The 20,624-nt window shown below is 53.4% G+C and overlaps 2 protein-coding genes across 6 annotated transcripts in view; both read left to right on the forward strand.

Annotated features, from left to right (window-relative positions):
* On the forward strand, positions 1 to 14,081 carry HPCAL4 (hippocalcin like 4). The gene is made up of 4 exons (XM_026673753.2): positions 1 to 588; positions 9,278 to 9,447; positions 10,917 to 11,132; positions 11,577 to 14,081. Exons 1-4 carry the CDS (start codon positions 351 to 353, stop codon positions 11,772 to 11,774), a joined length of 822 nt encoding a protein of 273 aa, XP_026529538.2. The 5' UTR covers positions 1 to 350; the 3' UTR covers positions 11,775 to 14,081.
* Positions 13,828 to 20,624, forward strand: part of NT5C1A (5'-nucleotidase, cytosolic IA) — a 26,109-nt gene continuing 19,312 nt past the window's right edge. For 2 of the 5 annotated variants that reach the window (XR_015750389.1, XR_015750390.1), the window contains exon 1: positions 18,926 to 19,640. Coding sequence is in view for 2 of the 5 variants with exons in the window: in XM_026673749.2 (XP_026529534.1) it covers positions 19,527 to 19,640 (114 nt within the window). In the remaining 3 variants the exon portion in view is untranslated. Of the gene's footprint in view, positions 13,923 to 18,737; positions 19,641 to 20,624 lie in introns of those variants that run through there. The other 3 variants (XM_087970248.1, XM_026673749.2, XM_087970247.1) reach the window with 3 other exon arrangements.

A 20,624-nucleotide genomic window follows, 5' to 3' on the forward strand; every position in this document is an offset into this window, starting at 1 on the left:
AAGGGAGGGGGCTGCAGCACGGAGCCTTCAGGTGAATCTCAGCCGCCTTCCATACTTCACCCGTCCTCCCCCCCCCCGGCAGCCATCTTGTGAACAGGCAGCCCTTCTCGCCGCAGCGCCCGCAGCCCCCCGAGGGCACCGAGCAGCCTCACCGAGCAGGTTCGACGGCCCCAGGGGTTCCTGCAGGAGCGGCGGCCACGCTGCGAGCCGCCGCTCCCGCGACCTCCCAAGAACCCCGAAGGGCTGCTCCGCCTCAGGGCAACCCCCGCCGGCTCCTGCCGCTTCTTCCTCGGGGGTCCGGGCCCTCCGCTGCCCGGGTGTGGGGGCGCCCCGCCAGGAGCGAAAGAGCCATGACTGCCACTCGGACGCAGCCAATGAGGCTCCGCGCGGGCGGCGGGCGAGCCACATTCCTCTCCAGGGAGGCGGGGAAGGAAGGTGCCGAAAGCGGCGGCGGCGGCGGCTCAGGTGGGGCTGAGCGCGGCGGAGCTCCTCCTCCGCTTCCCGGTGGAGCGCTCGCTGCTCCAGCTCCGCACCGGGCGCACCTCCGAGGGAGGGCAGGCAAGCAGCCGGCCGACCCACGTCCGCCAGGTGAGCTGCGGCGCCGCCGCCGGGGAGGAGCGGGGCGGGGCTCGGGGGGCTTGGCGCAGTTCCGCCGCCCCCGGCATCGCGGCCGGCGGGCGGCCCCCCATCCCTGGCAGGGCGGCTGCGGAGCCGCTTCCTCGGGGGCTGCGGCGGATTCCTGCCCGAGGGCTTCGAGGGCTGCGGAGGAGGGTGCCGGGCAGAGGCGCGCCTCCAGCCTGCCTTGGCCGGTCTGGAACCCAGCGGTGGGACGCGAAGCGGGCGCTGCCCTCCGGCCCCAGGGAAGGCGGGGATGCGAAGCGGCCCTTTCCCCTCCTCGCTCCCGCAACCCGCGTTGGGCTCCATCCCCGCGCCCTTTGCAACAAGTCCCCGCCTGGTCTGGGGAAATCTCGGTCTGGCGAGGGGGTGGGGGGAGGCAAAGGAGCTGCGATGTCACCTCGTCTCAGCCAGGAGAGAAATGCCAAATCTGTTCCCTGAAGTCGGGGGGGGGGGAGGCATTTTCCTATTTTCCAGCTGATTTTTAACATGGCCTAGAGAAGGAAGCGCTGACCTTTGACTGGACCCTGCTTCTCTGCATCCCAAAGGTCCCCCCCAGCCTCCGCTAAGGGTTTCCCTTACCGATCAGGGTCTTGGCAACCATTGGTGGGCAGAGGGATTGATCAACAGGCTCTTGCTGGGTCCAGAAAACTTGCAGCTGGGCAGATGCGGAGGGTGAGCAACCATTGTTGTGCCTCACACAGACACACACCCCTTGCAGCAGGAGGCTCCTGGGGGAGGCAAGCCAGGGGGTCTTGGGCCTGAAACCGCCACGCCGGCATTTCCAAGGACAGCAGGCTGACACCCGCCAGGCGTCCTCTGGAGATCCAGCTTGTGCCCTGCCAAAAGAGGGGAGCAGGACAGGCTCCCCCTTGGCTGATGGAGCTGACCTCCACAGGGAGAAATGCCTGCCCTGGTATTACCAGTCTGGATGAAAACCTCTGGGTTCTCTTCATTGACTGGAGCCAGGGACGCCCTGATTGGCTGCCCACGAGCGGTTTGGCCATAATTGCCCCCTCCCCCCATCTGTCTGTGGGTGAGGAACCGGAAGAGCCAGTCAGACCCTTCCCTGGGAGGGTGGCAGTTGTGGGTCTGCTCTCCTCCGGCCTGCCTTTAAGAGCCAGTCATCCATCTTACCCAGCAGGTTGGTGACCTGAGAGCGAACAGGAACGTGGCCCAACGCAGTCTCTAACGGCCATCAACTCGCTGGGGCAACAAGCATCACAAGCTCTCTTGCCTTCACTGCGTCTCTTGGTGTCTCTGGGCACCAGGCTGGGAAAGGCCAGCTGGGAAGACAGAGCAAGGAAAAAGCCTGCAGAAGTGCACCCGAGGGCAAATCGGAGGGGAGGGGGGCAAGGATCTTGGTTGTCCAGAAAATGCCAATCCGCCACCAGAATAGGGAGTCCTTTTGTCATGTTCAGAACATCTTGTAAGCCGGATGAGATCAGTGTTTTCTCCTGTGGCAAAGCGAAGGGGGCGGAGGAGTGTTTTGTGGCTCCTGCTGTGAATGCACAGCAGTCCTAAGGGTGTCGTAGCTCAGCTCTTTCCTGCTAAAAGTCACCCCGCTCCCGGCAAGAGCCCCCCAAGAGGACGGGCATGGCCCGTGTCCAGAGCTCCACAACGCTGGACTTGGAACGGCAGGCAGAAGCAACAGGACGGGCAGGTTGAGAGCTGAGCCAATTTCCCAGGAAGGCGTCCCCTTCCTGGTTGGGTCCGAGGAGAGGCTGGACAGCTACCTGTCATGGAGGCCGGCCTGTGGACTCAGCCAAAGGGTGGGCTCGCTGACCTCAAAGGGCCCTTCTCAGTTCGATTCTGAGATCACAGATCCAACACGAAAACTCAGAGGGAGGCTAAGAAAAAGCAGCTTTTCCCACTAACTGGCTATCAAAAGTTATCAGGTGCACCTCGTGGTGCCCAGTTGCTCCTGGTCTTGGGCCACCACAGACTGACGTGGCTCTCCTTCGTGCCAGTCTTTGGACATGCTGGATGAGGATGGTGTCTGTTGGCACCCAGCGGATTGGAAGGGGCTGACCTGGTCGTGTGGAGAGCTGGCCCTGAGAGACCCTGGCTCCCCTTCCGTGGGCATCTCCTTGGGTTAGGGCCCCTCTCGTTCAAGGCAAGATGGTCAGCCCCAGGCAGGACATTCCTGTGCTTGCTGGAGATTCTGTCTCTGGAGGAACTGGGTGTCATGGCTGTTTTTTTTTTTTTTTTTAGGCATCTTGCCAATTTTTGCTTCGCTATTTGTCCAGCCTGATTATGGAGAAAACAGCAAATATGCAGAGAAGGCCAAGGAAGGGAATCTGGCTGAAGTGGGGCTCAGCGTTGTGGGACTTTGGGTGCCTGGAAGGCTCCTCCTCCCTCTTCCCAGGCCTGTCACAGAAGTCGCTGGGGTTTCTTGGCTTTTGTTTTTAAAAGCCCCTTGCCCCACTGTACCTCAGAGAGACCCGGGGTTGAAAGGCAAGACCAACCCCCCTCCTTAGCAGACCATTCTCCCATTCCCTTATGCGGAATTGTGCAAATGGCGCCTCCTTTACAGCCCGTTACGGTTCCTGAAGCAAAAAAACAAGTCAGTCGGCCCAGCTGCCTGCCTGGACCAACACAGAGAGTGCAGGGGTCAAACTAGAAAGGGGGGGGACGACTGGCAGAGCTGCACTCCAGTGGTGGCCATGCCCACAGGGGCTGGCAGGCGCACTTGTGCCAAGAAGCACAATGGGCAGAGTGGAGCCTGGCAGCCATTCTAGGCAACAGAGGCGGCAGGTTCAGTGGCAGAGTGGTCTCAGATGCTGACGGAAGGCAGCCCAGGGATGTGGGTGTGATTGTACCATCAGATCCCTTTGCTGCTGGCAGAATGGGGAGTGTGAGGGCAGGATTGGCACCTGAAGCATCGGCCCAGGCAGACGGGAAGGGGAGCCTGCTTGACATGGTGGCTGGGACAGCTGGCTGGTCTGTGCTGCATATTGGTTTGCCTTCCTTGGTGGGGACCAGAAGCTGTGGGAGTTCCTTGGAAAACGGCCACTCCCCCGCCCCCCATATACATATAGATGCCTTCGTAACAGATGGACGTTTCTCGTTCCAGCCGTTTGGCAGAAAGCAGCATTGCCACTCAAGCCAGCCTCCAGTTCTGAAAGAGGCTCCCCCTGCCTTCTGCTCAGGGCGGGCTGCAGGACGTAGGCCTCCTTCCCTTTTGCTTTCTTCGGTAGCGCAGTTGAGTACCTGCAGATTCAACTAGCCAGCCGTTTATCTTGCCTGAGAATTCAGAGGGGGAAGCTCCTCCAGTCCTACGAGACCTTCCGGAAGGGTTTTGGGGGGTTGCCTGCTCCGCTTCAGAGGTTGAGCACAATCTTAGGGGGTTTGCAAGTGAAGCTTAAGCTCCTGTGAGTCCTCCATGTGTTGCTTTGTGTTACCAGTCAGTTCAGCGCTTCCTATCTTTGACCTGAAGCCTGCTGGGTACAGACATAACAGCAGTGAGAGGATAGCATGGTGGCTGTCAGGGCTCAACTTGCTGTTCGGTGGGGGGGTCCCTGTGAAAGCAGACCTGACAGGGGGTGGTGTGGCTTCCGCTTAACTGCACCCAGAGAAGGAGGGCCATCCCTTCCCCCCAAAATGGGCTGCTCCATCTTTGGTTCCGCTGAAAACGAGCCTTGCCAGTTAGGATCAGGAGGACTCTCAAAACGGCAGCAACCTCTCGCCTGGAGCTGCCGTGACCGTCTGAAGGGGGCCTCTGTGGCAGCTTTTGCTTGGCCACAAACAGATAGCAGGGACAAGTAAGGAGAGGGGTGCATGGTTGAGAGGGCCGCCAGGCAGTTGCTTCAGGGAAGAAGCTGCTGCTGCTGCTGGGGTCAATCTCACGACAATGCAGCAGTTGCCATGACAGCCACCGCATCCATTGCCATGCGCAACAGAGGAAGGGGACAGTGCAATGGCTGCTCTTCCTTTTCTGCCCTCTGAAAATCATTCACCAGATACCCATCCTAGGAGGGAGGGAGGAGGAGGAGGAGGAGGAGGAGGCTGAGGGTGCAAAGCAGCCGCCCTGTAGCTGAGCCTCAGAGAGCAACTCCTGTTTCCATCTCCTGCTTCGACTTTGCCAGGGCAGACAGTGGTTCCCACCTCTGAGGTGCTGGTTAAGGAGCGGGGGAGGGGGGGGTCTAAATCACCCCCCACACTGACTTGGCGGCTCGGTGCCTCTTGATCCAGCTCTCTTTGCAGGGTGGCTACTTGGGAAGAACTGGAGAAGAGAGCGCGGTATCCAGCAACTGGGTGGGGTAAATGAAGTTGTGTTTGTGTGTGTGTGTGTGTCCCCATAAAGAGGTTCTGGGCGAAATGCAGTCGAAGCGAAGAGGTGCATGGAATGCATAAAGGCAGCCAAGACTTTTATGGAGACTGGCCTGTTCAAGGTGTGAGTTCAGGTCTGGAAAAAGTGAATGGTTGTAACTTAATCTGTAAATCTACCTATATTGCCCAGAATGTCAGATAGCAAATCACAAAATTTGTCCTCACAAGCTGGGGTGGTTGCCTTATAAAGTCGCAATTGTCATTAGGCCTGGTGAGGAAACATCCAAGTTCAGGGGCAGAATATCTTCAGCCCTCACTTGCTGCAGAACCACCGCAAGGAGAAAAGTGTTTGCGTCATATTTTGCTGCTGGACTGCCTGGCCGGTTGCCAAGAAATGGCGTTTCTTGGGTCAGTCTTTGGTCTGCAGACAAAATTCCTCTCTGCGCCCGTCTGCATCGCTTGCCGGTGGCTGGCTTGTGGAATATGCATCAAACGAGTCATTAGGGTCCGTGGTGGGTGGCGAAGAAGGAATTGTAATTCTCAGTGCCAGTTGGCACAACTGCTCCCGGGCACTTTCAGGAACAAAGACCTGACAAGAAAAACAAGATCTCCCCTCCTGGCCTTCAACTTCCCTGAAGGTCAGAAAAAAATTGTGCCTTTCAAGAGAGAAGGGTAAACACACGAAGTGTTGCGTTGTCAGTTCCTTGGCCCAGAAAGGAGAGAGTGGAAGAGAAACTGAACCGAGAAGTGGAAATAGCAGTTTAGCAGCAGCTTTCCGTTTGCAGAGGAGGCAGGGCCCTTCCCAGAACAGGTGGCAGAGCCCCCCCTCGATCCCCCAAGTGTTCGGCTTGCAGAGGGCTTGGGGACTGCCAGGCCTTTGTCTTGCCTGGAGACACCCCCATTTCCTCCACAGGCTGCTTTACTGGGTAGGGGTGCGAGGAGAAAGCCTGCACCCCCCCGGACTTTGCTGTTGGCAGCATTCCAGGCGGGCACCCTGGCCAGTGGGGAAAAGGCTGCGGGGTCCCCAAAATGTTGGACTTACTTGCATTTCAGGCCTCTTGCCTCCAGCGACAGCTTCAGGGAGATGGAAGGTCAGGGCCAAACGTGCCGCCGTCATCCTCCATGCTCTCAGGGTGGTGCTGGAGCACCGAAGCAGCCCTGCAGGCTGTGTGGCTCTTGCTGTCTTCAGGGCCATTGGTTCTCCTTGGACCGCTTCAGCCGAGGAACTGCGCTCTGTTCGGAGGCAGCAGAGACGAGCCAGTTCTTGGACCATGCATCCAGAATTTGCACTTGCTGGGAGAGTTTGCATTGGGTGATTCAATGCACTGGGAATTTTCTCAGAAGTCGTGTTGTAGCCCATGGGCTCCCTTGGAGAGCAACTCCTGTTCTGCCTCTGCATTACTGCCAGCTGGAAAGGCCTGCCCAGCCCTGCCTAAGATGGGGTCCAGAAGGAGCTCCCATCCTCCAAGCAGGCAGGCAGCAAACTTTCCTCTGTTCATCAGTGAAGACTTGCCTCTTGCCCACCTGGAACCCTCCTCAAATAGGGATTGGCTGCAACATCCGGGGTTGCCAGACTGGCCAAGGGAGGAAGACCCTTGGCAGCATTCCTGACTCCCCAAACTGGGGGGGAGGGACCCCAGAAGGAGGCTTGCCTAGGCTGACCGCTACCTACTTCACTCCCCAGAACTTTAGCTGATGTGATCCTGGCCCAGCTTTCGCGGCTTCAGAGGCTCCACCTTTTCCCCAAAGGCCTGTTTTTGCCCCCAAAAGGCCTGCTTGTCTAGGGAGAGGAAGAAGGTTGTTTGGGGTTCCCAGAAGTGAAAAATCGGTGGGGTGGGAGAGCCCTCCAGAGGGTGGCATCCTCAAAGCCTTTTGTCCACCATACTTGCCTAGAAAATTCTGCCACTGGGATGTGCGAGACTGTCTGGTGGTGCGTAAACTCTTCCCTGTGCCATTTCCCACAACAACCATGTGCCTCACAAGTCAAAACACAAGAAGGCTCCACCTTGCCTGTCTTAACTAGAGGGGCCAAAGATGAGCCAGCATTTGGAAGCAAGGCTAGTGGAGCCCTTCCTATCGGAAGGGAAGAAAATTCCTGGCTTGTGTGCAGTTCAGTGCACGTGAACATTACATGCATAACATTACATGCATTCCAGAGGATACCTCCTCTGGTCCCCCATCTTTACACTCGTGTGTTTCCTGCCCATCTCAGCTAACCGACTAGCAAAGGGTTCGTCTGTTTCCCTCTCTCCTGGGTTGGGTGGCCTATAGCATCCCCCTTTAGCAAAATCATTTCTTTTCCCTCTGATAATTACCCAAATACTTTCACCCTAGTATCGTGTACTGAGCTGTGGTAGCACAGTGGTTAGAATGCAGTATTGCAGGCTCCTTCTGTTGACTGCCAGCTGCCTGCAATTTGGCAGTTTGACTCTCATCTAGCTCAAGGTTGACTTAGCTTTCCATCCTTCTGTGGTCATTCAAATGAGGGCCCAGATTGTTGGGGGCAAAATGCTGGCTCTGTAAACCACTTAGAGAGGGCTGTAAAGCACTGGAAGCTGCATATCAGTCTTAAGTGCTATTGCTACTGTGGAGGTGTAGTAATTCCTCACATACAATGTGACATCCGGCCCTCGTGTTGGGTCTGTTTCTTTTAAACAGTTTATACAGTTTGATCAGTTTGATCAGTTTGATCTGCCACTTGCTTCAGAGTTTGTCTCCCGGTTGATGTCATGGTAGTTAAAGTGTCCCCCCCACCCCCATTATTACTGTAGTATGTTTCCTGCACACATTAGTTAAATGTAGTCCAATGGAACTACATCTACATGGAGGGAAGTAAGCAGTGGGGAACCACAAGGTCTGTTTTAGACTCAGGACTCTTCAGTATCTTCATAAATGACCTAGATGAGGGAATAGAAGGGGAACTCATCAGATTTGCAGGCTACACTAAGCTGGCAGGAATACCAACACCCCAGAAGATACACTCAAGATCCAAATGAATCTTGACAGATTTGCACACTGGGCCCTATCTAGGAAAATGAAATTCAGCATAGATAAAAATAAGATTTTACACTTAGGCAATAAAAACCAAATGTACAGGTACAAATTAGGTGAAACTTGGCTCAATAGCAGTAACTGTAAGAGGGATCTTGAAGCTCTAGTGGACAGTCTCTTAAATAGAAAGTGTGCTGCAGCTTCCAAAAAGCCAGTGCAATCCTAGGCTTTGGGATAGAATCAAGCTCACATGAAGCATTAGTACCTCTTTATAATGTCTTGGTAAGACCACACCTGGAGTACTGCATGCAGTTTTGGTCACCACGATACCAAAAAGATGTTGAGACTCTGGAAAGAGTGCAGACTAGGGGGCTGGAGGCTAGAACATGAAGAATGGTTGCAAAAATTGGGTATGTCTAGTCTCGTGAAAAGGACTAGGGGTAATAGGAGTGTTCCAATATTTGAGGGGCTGCCACAAAGAAGAAGGGGGTCAACTTATTTTCCGAAGCATCAGGGGGCAGGACAAGAACCAATGGATGGAGAGAAGCAGATCAAAGGGAGAAGCAACTTGGAATTAAGGAGAAACTTCCTAATGGTGATGACAATTAACCAGTGGGGCAGCTGGCCTTCAGAGGTTGTGAATGCTTCATCAGTGGAGGCTTTTAAGAAGAGACTGGATAGCCACCTGTCTGAAAGTGCATGGCATCTCCTGCTTGTGCAGGTGTTGGGCTTAGGGGGCTGGACCAGAAGACCCCCTAAGCTTTCTTCTTCTATTATTCTGTAAATAAGTAGCAAACTATTCATTTATTTCTTCTAATTACTAGGATGGCCTGTAGTACTATACACCTAGGGCAACATCATTCCTTTTTCCTTTTATATTAATCCAAATTCATTCAAGAAGGTTTTTGTCCTTGGTATTGTGCATTTCTGTAGAAGTGTAGTGATTTCTTACATATAATGCAACTTCTCCTATTTTGTTAGGTCTGTTTCTTTTGAACAGTTTATATCCTTCTAAGTACATTCCAGTCAACTTTCATCCCACCAAGTTGCCAAGTAATGGCAACCATATTGTATTTGCTGCCCAAATATGAAGATCATTGTTGTTTTTCTCTTTGTCGTCGTGTCATTATTCATCCTAGAATAATGTGGACTGCTTGCTTGGTGTAGGCGGTCCTTCTTGCATGTCTTTCTCCTGGTGCTAGTGAATCACCGTTTGGCTCCCTTTTATTATGAAATACGCAGCACCATCCGAGGGACAGTCCTTCGGAAAAATGAAGGGGGACATTCTACCCCAGGCAGCTTTTATGGCCCAGAGTGGGCACCTGGCAGACGGAGGGAGGCAGAGGCACCTGAAGGCTGTGCCAGGGCAGCGGCATGGCTAGCACATTTATCTTTCCAGAAATCACAATGGGGAAGCACAACAGCAAGTTGGCTCCGGAGATGTTGGATGACCTGGTGAGAAGCACTGAATTTAATGAGCAGGAGCTGAAACAATGGTACAAGGGCTTTCTGAAAGACTGCCCCACAGGCATCCTCAACTTGGAGGAATTCCAGCAACTTTACATCAAGGTATGGTATGGAGGGGGGAGGGTAGTTGAGTTGGGGCAGCTTGCTTCAGCCAGGCACTCTCTTGAACATCAAAGCTCTTGGATTAGCCATAAAGGCCGGGAAGCTTGGCTGTCCCATTTTAAGAAGTGTGTTGGTTGTATCTTATGATTAACAATTTATCACTTTGTTGCTTGTGTGTATACTGAGTGTTTATGCACTGGAGACAAATTTCTTGTGTGTCCAAGCACACTTGGCCAACAAGGAATGTTCTGTTCTGTTCTGTTCTACTCTCTATGTACTATAGATCTGATGAAGCTCATTTGGATAACGTTGGCTTATCAGTGAAGCCTCCCATCTGGAGCTCAAGGGGGACATTATAGCCATAGCACTTAGACTTACGTACCGCTTCACAGTGCTTTTTACAGCCCCCTCTAAGCGGTTTACAGAGTCTGCCTCTTGCCCCAACAATCTGGGTCCTCATTTTACCAACCTTGAAAGGATGGAAGGCTGAGTCAGCCTTGAGCCGGTCAGAATTGAACTTCAGGCAGTGGGCAGTGAGTTAGCCTTGCAGTTCTGCATTCAAATCACTGCGCCACCACGGCTCTTATGTCCTGTATTATGTCCCATAACACCAGTCCTGGGAGGCAGGAGAGAGTGACTGGCTGAAGGCTGCCCAGCAAGACTCGCTATGCTGTGGATAAATAAATCTGGGGTTCATCGCTCCTAATCCAAGAGACACAGAATACTTGCTTTGCAAGGGGTGGGGTCAGGAGTGGGATTCAATTTTTTAACAACTGGTTCTGCGGGCATGGCTTAGTTGGTGGGCATGGCTTGGTGGTCATGTGACTGGGTGGGCGTGGCTTGGTGGTTATGTTATTGGCTGGGCATGGCCAACTCAATATCACTCACATTGAGGCACCATCTCCTCGCCTGGCCTCTCATGACTGTGGGGATGCTGCAACAGTCGTAAGTGTGAAAAATGGTCATAAGTCACTTTTTTTTCAGTGCCATTGTAACTTTGGATGGTCACTCCACACAAGCAAAGTACCAGCAAAGAAGGGGGAAAAATAACTCCAGAGAAGTTCCTGAGACAGGAAGTCTAGTCCTGCCAAGAATGTAATAAGGGTTAACGGAGAGGCAGTTTCTCTAAGCAACACCAGAATGTTTCCTTCCTGCCTTCCTTACAGGATTAGGCCAGTAATTTCTTCTAACAACCGGTTCTCCGAACTGCTTAGAATGTTAACAACCGGTTCTAGCGAATAGGTGCAAATTGGTAGAATCCCATCCCTGGGTGAGGTGCGGTCTTCAAGCCATTGGTGGTTTTCCAGAGTGAACCCCAGGAAAAGCAACGAAGTAGAAGTGGCGTTTCTGGGCAGCTTCTCGAGGGATGGGAGGCTGCTGCTGCTGCTTTCTTGGGGCGCCTGCAGGGCTTTCCCCTGTTGCTGGCAGCAGCCCCTGTGATGGCGCCTCCCCCATTTCTCCTCTTGCAGTTTTTCCCCTACGGTGACGCATCCAAGTTCGCCCAGCATGCTTTCCGCACGTTTGACAAGAACGGAGACGGGACCATTGACTTCCGGGAGTTCATCTGCGCCCTGTCTGTCACTTCCAGGGGCAGCTTTGAGCAGAAGTTGAATTGGGCCTTTGAGATGTATGACTTGGACGGCGACGGGAAGATCACCCGCTTGGAAATGCTGGAGATCATTGAGGTAGCAGAAGTTCCCTTGGGTGGATTTCAGGCTGCTCGGGGTTCATCATTGACCCAGTGCAGGGCTGGCCAAGCTGGAATCCTGTGGCTGAAGTCGCAGCAGATCATCCCTCAAGGGAGGCGCAATTTCCCACAGCTTTATGATGTTTTTCCCACCCAGGAACCCCATAAAATAGGCTTGACCAAACTAAAAATAACAAAAATAAAAATCAGGAAATCCTTGCAATTCCCAATCCCCCCAAAGTCGTCCTTTGTTGTTGTCCCCAAAGTCGTGACGATCCGATAAATGCAATGGAGCCAGGTCTCCCATAGGCCGGTCCCCTGTTGGAGGTCCTGCCTCCAGGTATCCAGGGGCCTGTGTGGGGTCTGTGGTTGCTCATGGCAGGCGGGGGAGGGAGGGGCCCCCGGAAGAGTCCTGGCCTCATTTTCCCCATCTGCCTTTCAGGCGATCTACAAGATGGTGGGTACTGTCATTATGATGCGGATGGATCAAGATGGGCTGACTCCCCAGCAGCGAGTCGACAAGATCTTCACCAAGATGGACAAGGATAAAGATGACCAGATCAGCCTGGAAGAATTCAAGGAGGCAGCCAAGAGCGACCCCTCCATTGTCCTCCTGCTGCAGTGTGACATGCAGAAGTAGGAGGGTTGGGGGGGGCGCACCGGTCAGCCTGTCCCTTGACCTGCTGTGTGCTGCCTTTCTTCCCTCTTGAGGGCTGCACCCCCTCTGGAGGGAGGGAGGGAGGCCTGCTGCCTTGGCCCACAGGAGTCTGCCAGGGCCTTTCCCAGCACTTGCGCCCCCTGCCCTTCTCGGCTCGGCTGATGACCCTCTGGCCAGGTGCCTTAGCCTTTCAGCCAGAAGATGTCCACCTCTGTCCATGGGGTCCGCTCCGGCTGGAGTCTCTGGCCTCTGCTCTCCTCCTTGGACAGGAGCCACTCCCAACCCTCTGGCAGCAAATCTGGGCTGCACCATGCTGGGCTGCTTGAAGCCGAGACCCAGGTGGCTACCGCTGTTAGGTCCATTTTCCTAAATCACTGGCTCTTAGGGCTAGGAAAAATCTATGTCCCCCCGTGCCCCCCACAACAGCAGATCTTTACAGGGACTCCGCCTGATGGCAGGTCCGAGGCTGTGATTCCCACTCCGTGTCCTGAGGGGCCCCCCTCGCCACCCCTACCCGAGCGAAGAAGGGAGAGGTTTCTTTCCTCTCCTTCCCCCATCACTTCTTCACCACCATTAAGAGCCAATAGCAGGTGCAACCGTTTTTGGCCCGGGGGAGCCTGGGCTTTCTTTTTGGAAATTTTAAAAGAGCTATAATTCCCCCCCCCCCCCACGCACCTTTAGATTAGGGGCCTCCAAACTTGGCAACTTTAAAACTTGTGGACTTTAACTCTCAGAATTGAAGAGTTGGCTGTGGCTTTGGCTGGCTGGGGAATTCTGGGAGTTGAAGTCCACAAGTCTTAAAGTTGCCGAGTTTGGAAAGCTCTTTCTGCCCTGGTCAAATCTGGATCTTTCCTCATTCCAACCACCAGCCAGCCAAAAGGGCCCGACTGGGGATGGGGGAGCTGCATTCCCACCTCTCCGAAGGCCTTTGTTTGGGGTGGGCTGGCTGAGGCTCCTGCTCTCCATCTTTGGAAATAGAGGCACAACCCCCCCCCCCGCTTCAGTTGACCGTTAAAAGTATATTTCTGTACTTGATGAAAAAGTACCGGTTGTTTTCATTGCTGCTTCTGCCAATAATTCATTGTAATAATTAATGGGCTCTAAAAGAGGGGGGAGGAAGAGGCGCTGGCTTTTCCAAAAAGCCGGGGACGGTGCCGAAAGCCCCTAATTGGTGGAGATTGCAGGAATCCTTAGTCTGGAGGGTCCCCAGAGAGATTATTCTTGGGTGGCCAAGGAAAGGGCACCAGGGGGGACTTTTTCCGTGAGCCTTGCCAGGACCCGGGAATTCTGTGGAGAAATGCTGCTCCGTGTGGGGACAGACGTAAATAAGCTGCTTTTTGTTCCTTCCAACTTGCAACCTGGGAACCAGCTGTGCTCCTAAGGTGAATAGGAGAAGGAGGTGTGTGCTTGCACAGCTGCATGCGTGCACATGTATTTCCCATGGCGGCAGGGAGCCCCTGCTGTAGCTCCCCAGTGGTTCTGGCACTCTGGTGCCCATCAACTTTCCGTCCCTTCTCGCCCCCTTAGCATTTAAGGTTTGCAACTGAGCAGAAGTGCCCCGTGATTGACCGCCGTGAAATTTAGGGCAGAGCGTGAATTGGCTACTCCAGAAGGCCAAGGTGGTGGTAACCCCCCCTGCCCTGAAGTGTCTGGTGAGGATGGCTAAGAGGGAGAAGTGCAGAAGCTCCAAGGGGATGGTGAGAATTTCAGGCCCTCTCAGGAGGGAGGAAGGTCCCCACCTCACGAGGTAGTGGATGGAGCACCAGAGCAGGCAGCTGGGGGTCATTTGCTCCCCGGCAGCTTTTGCAGGGTGGGAGGTCAAAGGCCCGGAATTTGGGGGGGAGGGAACCAGCCAGGTTGAATGAAATGGACTTTGTCCAAGCAGAGTTCCAGTCATTTGCACTTTTTGTGATGGGGGTGAATTTAAAATGGGCGTCTTCAGTTCCTTCTTGGCAGCTCTTGGAGTGGGGCGAAAGAAACGAGGCGGGCTTGGCCTGGAGTCCCAGGAAGGCTTCATGCCGCCACAAGGCAGCCCTCATCCGTGCCAAGGCAATCCCTTCGGCTGCCGAGTCCTGCCCCACCCTGCCCTGAGCATGGCTCTTGGAGATTGTCCCATTGCTTATTGTGGCTGTGAGTATTGTACTTGTTTAGGAACTGTGAGGTACGTAGGGGAGTGTGTGTGTGTGTGTGTGCACACGTGTACATCTATTTTTATTTAAGTGTTCAAAGGTATCCTCATCCTGAGGGAGTTTGCAGTTTGGTCTCTGAATAAAAGGATGATCAAAGGGCCTGGCCTGTCTCTGCTACCTACCAGGGATGGGAGGGGAACCTTGGAGGGCCCCCAGGAGCGGTTTCCCTGCCTTTGCCACTTGCCCAAATGCTTTGCAGGGGGAAACAGGGGGGAACTGCAGGGAAAGGGGGTTGCGGGTGGGAGCAACACACACCTTTGGAAACTAGAGAGGAGGATGGGGGTGTCGGGAGGCGCCAGGTGTTTCCATGGAGAAAGCACGGAGGACCTGGCCCAGGTCTGGCCCCTGCTGAGGCATCCCGGCTGTTCCCACTCCATGGGCGCAGCTCCTTTGGGCCGAGAGCACATCACACACTGTTCGGATTGGGAGCCCGAGCAAAACCAACGTTTAATCTACTTCAAAGTAATGCATATTACTTCAAAGCAATTGGCATGTTTATCCTTTTCTGCCATATTAAAAGTCGCCATCTGTTGAGCCTCTCTGATATGGGCAGCCAGCAGTGGTCATCAGGGCAGCCAATTTGGGGGGGCTTTAAAGGGGGCAGGACTGGTTTCTGGAGGGTCTGGGCCCCAAAGGCCCCCAGGGGCCTCTTCCCCCACCACCCGCATCCCAGGCAGCGAGTCTCTGGGGCGGCTGCAGAGCAGGCTCGACTCCTGGATGCCAGCAAGGGGGACCAAGGGCCCAGGCCAGCCTTAGCGCCTTCCCAATGTCCTCATCTAGAGGCCATCTTTGACTTACAACCATTCACTTAGTGTCCGTTCAAAACTGCAACAGCAAAAATGACTCAGGACCGTTTTTCACATTTACAACCGTCGCAACATTTCCAGGGTCGCCTGATCGAAATTTGGATCGACCCACCATGATGGCCGCTCGGCAGTTGGCTTATTGATGACAGCTGCGGTGTCCCAGGTCCCCTTTTTGGACCTTCTGACGAGCAAAGTCAACGGGGAAGCCCGGCTCACTTCCCAACCCTGGGACTAAATTAACAACTTTGGTGATTCACTTAACAATGGTGGAAGAAAGGTCGTAAAACGGGGCAAAACTCATTTAACAAATGTTTCAGTTAGCAACAGAAATGTTTGGGTCAATTGCAGTCCTAAGCCAGGAGAACCTTCTGCTCCTGGGGCGCCTGCTGGGCCCAGGGACAGAGGTGGATGGACTGACACCCTGTGGCCTTTTTCTTTCGGTCCTTGCGAGTCCTGCGAGAGGGACGGCAATATGCCTGTCTGCACACACACTTTATTCACCAGGCCAGGCGTAAATAATCCACACGGGGCCACGGGCTCTACGTAAAGCAAGGGGCTTTCAGGGGGTTTTCAGGGTATAACACAAACCCAAGAAATGGATTCACTTGGAAACCAAATGAAGTCTGGAACCATCATACTGTGGGTCAAAATTCTGAGACAAGGAGGACCACACCTCAAATTCTTGAGGTTCCCAAAAATGATACCTCTCATCAGGTTGAACTAAAGTCGTGACATTTTGGGAATCTGTTTCTTTGACAAGTATTTAAAAGCTGTTAAAGTAATATAGGTGATACAATATTTTGGCTAGGTTTGTGTAGTACATTTGTTGAATTAACACAAATACCTGGAATCCAGTTTTATCAAACTGGTTCGGTCAACTGGTGCTGTGCCCACCAGTGGCTGAAGAGTCCATTGCCGTTGGGACAGCCATAGGCAACAAACTGGTAATGAGGAGGCAGTGGGCCGCTCCTAAACTGGCCCCAACCTGTCCATTCCGGTGGAGCTTTAGACTAGCCACAGGTCTAACTTGGCTGTTTGATGTGGCTGGCTGGTGGAAGAGAGGCTGAAGGTCCGATCTGCCTCAGCCCTGGGCCAAAGCTCCCTCTCCCCTGGGCTTCATGGAACCTCCACGGTTCAGGCGAGACCCCGAAGTGGGGAAGGGCCGCTGTGTGTCAGATGCAAAAGGCAGAGGGCAGTTTGGGACCTAAGAGTGAAAGCAAACATCACTTAGAAAACAATTGCCCATCCATCCCCCTTCACTGCCTGCCAGCACATGTGCAAGAAAAGGGCCTGCCCACTGCATCGCTCCTGCTAGGGGGCAGGAACCTCTTGTGTCTGGGGGTGGCTTGATGCTGCAGCCAGACAAGGCTAGTTTGGGGAATGAGTGAATGAAAATGGCCAGGCTGCCCTTAAGAATCCACATTGTTGCTTTGCCCTCTCAAAGCAGCAATTTCAAACACACACACACACACACACACACACACACACAGCCCATCAACTGAATCAGGCTAGCTTTGGTGCTCCTGAGTGGCACATTGGCAAGGGGGTGCTGTACAGAGACTCACTGGGGCTCTGGAAACCGCTGAGCTGAAAACAAGGTGCAGAGAAGAGCATGGCCTCCACTTTGGCTGGGAGGGAGGTGTTTTGTCAGGTCTGCTTGGAGGGAGGGAGGGGTTTGTTTTCACAATTAAATACTGTTTCAGCATTTGCCTTTCATGTCTAGGATGGTGCAAACCGCTTGCAAAGGCTCAAGCGTCCTGGATCTTTATTCAAAACACCAGCTCTTACCCGTTTTATTGCCTCTTGTTGATTCCTCTTCCCCCAAAATTGGGCTAACAGACACAAGGCGTGAATGCCCAAAGTAGAGTAGAAGATTCACAAACTCTGCAAGGTTTAGCAGCAGATTGAAGGAAGCCAATTGCAGAGGATTGTGGGGCAAACTTAACATTGCAAATCTAAGTTTGGCACAGATACATGCCAGGACAGATTGAAGCTGGCATATAGTTTGCTGGGACACAAGAAGAAGGAATTGGTTAATGCTATTGACAGACACACTCCAGCACCAGGTAGGTTCACAAAACACACAACTAACTGAACAGACCTTTTTTCTGGGTTTGCATAATATATGGAATATTCATATGAATGGTATTATTGGCTGCAGGTAGACTTGGGTTTTTCTCTGAATATCCATATAATCTCCATGGAGTAGATGTCTGAGATCTGTAGAGAATCACTGGCTTCTCTAGAGCTTTCTGCCAAAGGAAGGGTGAAGAGGAGTGGGTGCGTGTACACATACACACAGGCACACAGGCGTGCTGTGGATTGGTGGCAATACCACACATCAGGGGGAAAGGACAGTGCCAAGAGAATCTCCCCCAAAGCAGCTTGAATCCTTCCTGTGACGCCTTTCCTCCCACCTTCAGGAGAAGCCTGGCCTTTCCTGCCTGGGAGACCCTCGGCTGAGTCTGCCTTGCAGGCAGTTGTGGGGGGGAGCCTGGAAGGGAAGCCATGGAGCTGCCCATAAAGGGCAACAAAATGTGCCCCCCCCAGATGATGCCAGCCCAGGCCCGGTGCCAACGTGGCACCACAGAGCAATTCAGCTTCCCAATATAGAACATAATTAATAGAATAGAATAGAATAGAATAGAATAGAATAGAATAGAATAGAATAGAATTATTTATTGGCCAAGTGTGATTGGACACACAAGGAATCTGTCTTGGTGCAAATGCTCTCAGTGTACATAAAAGATACATTTGTCAAGAGTCAAGAATCATAAGGTACATCGCTTAATAATAGTCATAGGGGACAATAAGAATGGAATAGGATAGAATAGAGTAGAGTAGAGTAGAATTCTTTTATTGGCCAAGGGTGATTGGACACACAAGGAATTTGTCTTGGTGCAAATGCTCTCAGTGTAGATAAAAGAAAAGATTCATTCGTCAAGAGTCCAGAATCATCAGGTACATCGCTTAATGACAGTCATAGGGTACAATAAGATCCACTCGTTCCTCAACAAGCTTTGGTTTCTCAGGCTTACCAGTGGTGAGATTACCAGTGGTGTTCGGGAAACCGGTTAACTTTCTGAGCAGTTTGGTGAACTGGTTGTTGGAAGAAATCATGAGGGCAGAGAACCGGCTGTTAAATTATCAGACTCCCACCACTGCTTTTGAGCCCCCTTTTTCTCCAAGGCAGTTTCCACGAGGCTCGCCCTTTGCTTTCGGGACGACCGGTGCCTTGTGAGGAGGCTCACCTGGGAATTCCCCAGAGGGGGGAGCTGTGTGCAGGACTGCACCAGCTGTAGCTGTTGCTCGTGGACGCCAGTCAGAGTCACTGGGGATAAAGTGGGTTATACATGCAGAAGGAATGAGACGAAAGCACTGAGTGCTGCACCCTCCTGGCCCCCGGACAAGGGGGTGGGAAGGAGAGGGAGGCAGCCGAGAGCCCGGCAGGAGCCCCTGAGCCAGTGAGTTAAATGGACGCTCCAGGAAGCCTGAGCCTCAGACTGAGAAAGGCAGCAGGGGCTTCCGGTCCTTCTACGCAGCTGGGTCTGGGGCTGCTGGAACTAAAGCTCTGCTTTTCCCCAGCCAGTCACCAAGGGCCCGTCTTCAGTGCATGCAATTAATTTCTCTTAACAGCTCATTAAGCAATTGTGGTCACATTTAGGCTCAGGGCTGTTGGCTGGATTAGACCAAAACCCCATCAGGTTCGTGTATTGATCCAGGATTGACCGCATGCTTTTGGGAAAGGAGCAAGTGGAGCGCATGGAGCTGAGCCTCCTTCCTCCAGGGCATTCAGGATCCTTGGCTAGCCTGTGGCAAGTGCCCCCCCGTCAGTGGAGGGATGGTAGGGGTGGGCACTTTTGCCCCAGGAAGGTTTTGTCCAGCAAGAGAAGGGCGTGGGGGAGGGGGGCAAGCCTGGGAAGGCAGAGAGTAACCGTGGAAGAATGCAGATAATTTGTAAATGGACCTTGTAAAAACCCCTTTTGGGTTATGAAATAAGAGCCCATTTGTTCCCCTGTTTCTGTCTTAACCACGGTCTCCGGTCCCTCCCCCCACTCCATCCCCAAAAGATGTTTGTTTTTGGCAGCAGAGCCACAATAAAAGATCCCTAAAATCAGGAGGTGGTGCAAAATTCCAGGAATTGGTGCAAGTCTTGGCCCCCCTTGGTGGCCCCTGGTCCCTGGGAGCCCCTGCTGGACCCGAGAGGGTCTCCTTTCAGCACACCGCCTGCCCTCTTACGTGGTCTTTGCCATGGCGGTGGGCATCCTGCCCAGGTAAGCCCCCTCTCCCAGGCTGTTTACACCCAGCTCCTTTGGGGCCAAGTCAGAGGACCCCCCTCCTCCTTCTTGGGCAACACACTCTGGGTGCCCTCCTGCCCCCCTGCCCCCACCCTGAGTGGGGCTGCCCACAGATTTAGTCGGTCCAAGGAAAGGAAGCCAGGAAGGTGGGAGGGCAGCTGCCCAGGCAGTCGCTTTAGCAGCAGGAGGGCCCAGGAGGTTCATGGGATCCCTTATAAAGAGCGTGCTCTGAGTGACACACGCACCACACACGCAGAGGCTCCTCTGCCTTCTTTCCGGCACACTGACTGCTGCAGCTGCCTCCGGATTCGCCCTCCCTTTGCAGCTGCCGGAGGAGGCGGCTGGCTCTTTTTGCAGCTGAACTGGGGGGCTCTTGGGCAGAAGGAAGGCCAGCAGCCGGCTGGCTGCATCGTCTCCTGCTCCCGGACGAGGGAATGCGCCATGGAGCCCACTGGACCCGGATGCCCGGAAAGCAGAGGGCAGCCAAAACAAGCAAGTTTGGAGGATGCCAAGGCCTTTTATGAGAACCTCTCTCCCAAAAAGAAGCCCAAATCAGTAAGCGAGATCGTTTTTCCTGCTGGGGTGGATGTGGGGAGGCTTTCTTGTTTGCATGCCAGGGCACTTGGGATGCTGGTCTGGCGAGAGGCCAGGTGAAATGCCAGGGCAAGTGAAAGGATCTGTGGAGTCCCCCAGCCGATCCTCACCTGGCAGCGCGTCAGGGAGGTGAGCTTGGCTCTAAAGGGGGCAATTAATCAGGACCGCTGAGGGCGAGAGACGGGGAGGGGGCTGCTTTCCAGGCTCAGAGGTGCTTCCGGAATAGATGGCCCTGGTCTGCAGAGTTGGCTCAGTTTCCCCAGGGAAACCCTGCTCTGGCCTGCAAGGGGGCTCCTGCCCACCCGCCCCCTCCCTCCATGCAAATAATAAAGAGTTGTCTGTATTGTGCAAGTGGTGTATTTAAGGTGTGGGAAAACACTGTTTTATGTGGTAAATCTGTCTTAGAAATGGCAACATATTGTCCTTGGTGTCCTCGCCCCCCCCCCACGCACACACTCACATACACACATACACACTTACACACAGGCCACACACACTGTTTTGCCAAGTGTCATGGTAGTAATTAGTTGTCCAGGCAATTGGTTCCTTTGGATCCAGAAACAATGATCACTCCAGTAACTAAAGGGAGTTGAAGCTTTATTATTAGCTCAAAAACAGATAGAAATGCATAACATCAAAGCTGACGTAGCAAGCAAGATAATATCCAAATCTCTTCCAAGCTGCCAGGGATTCCTTAATAGTGACAGCAGAGAGACCCCGCAGGCATCCAGTTTCTGAGCAGTACCTGATGCCAGGCTTCATGCAGAAGCTCTCCACAAACAACACAACCCCAAGATTTTGATCAAAAAAAATATTGGAAGAAATGTCCACCTGGGGTCAGTTCCAGGTGGGAAGAAAGACACTGGAAACATGGAGACTGCTTAGAAGGATGGTTTAATGGCGGACAGCAGGATTTGAGGTCCTGGGCAAAAAAAAGCATATGGG

The sequence above is a fragment of the Notechis scutatus genome, chromosome 8 (genome assembly GCF_049901735.1).
Source record: "Notechis scutatus isolate UNSWTSFEM ecotype Mainland chromosome 8, rNotScu1.2, whole genome shotgun sequence".
Taxonomy (NCBI): domain Eukaryota; kingdom Metazoa; phylum Chordata; class Lepidosauria; order Squamata; family Elapidae; genus Notechis; species Notechis scutatus.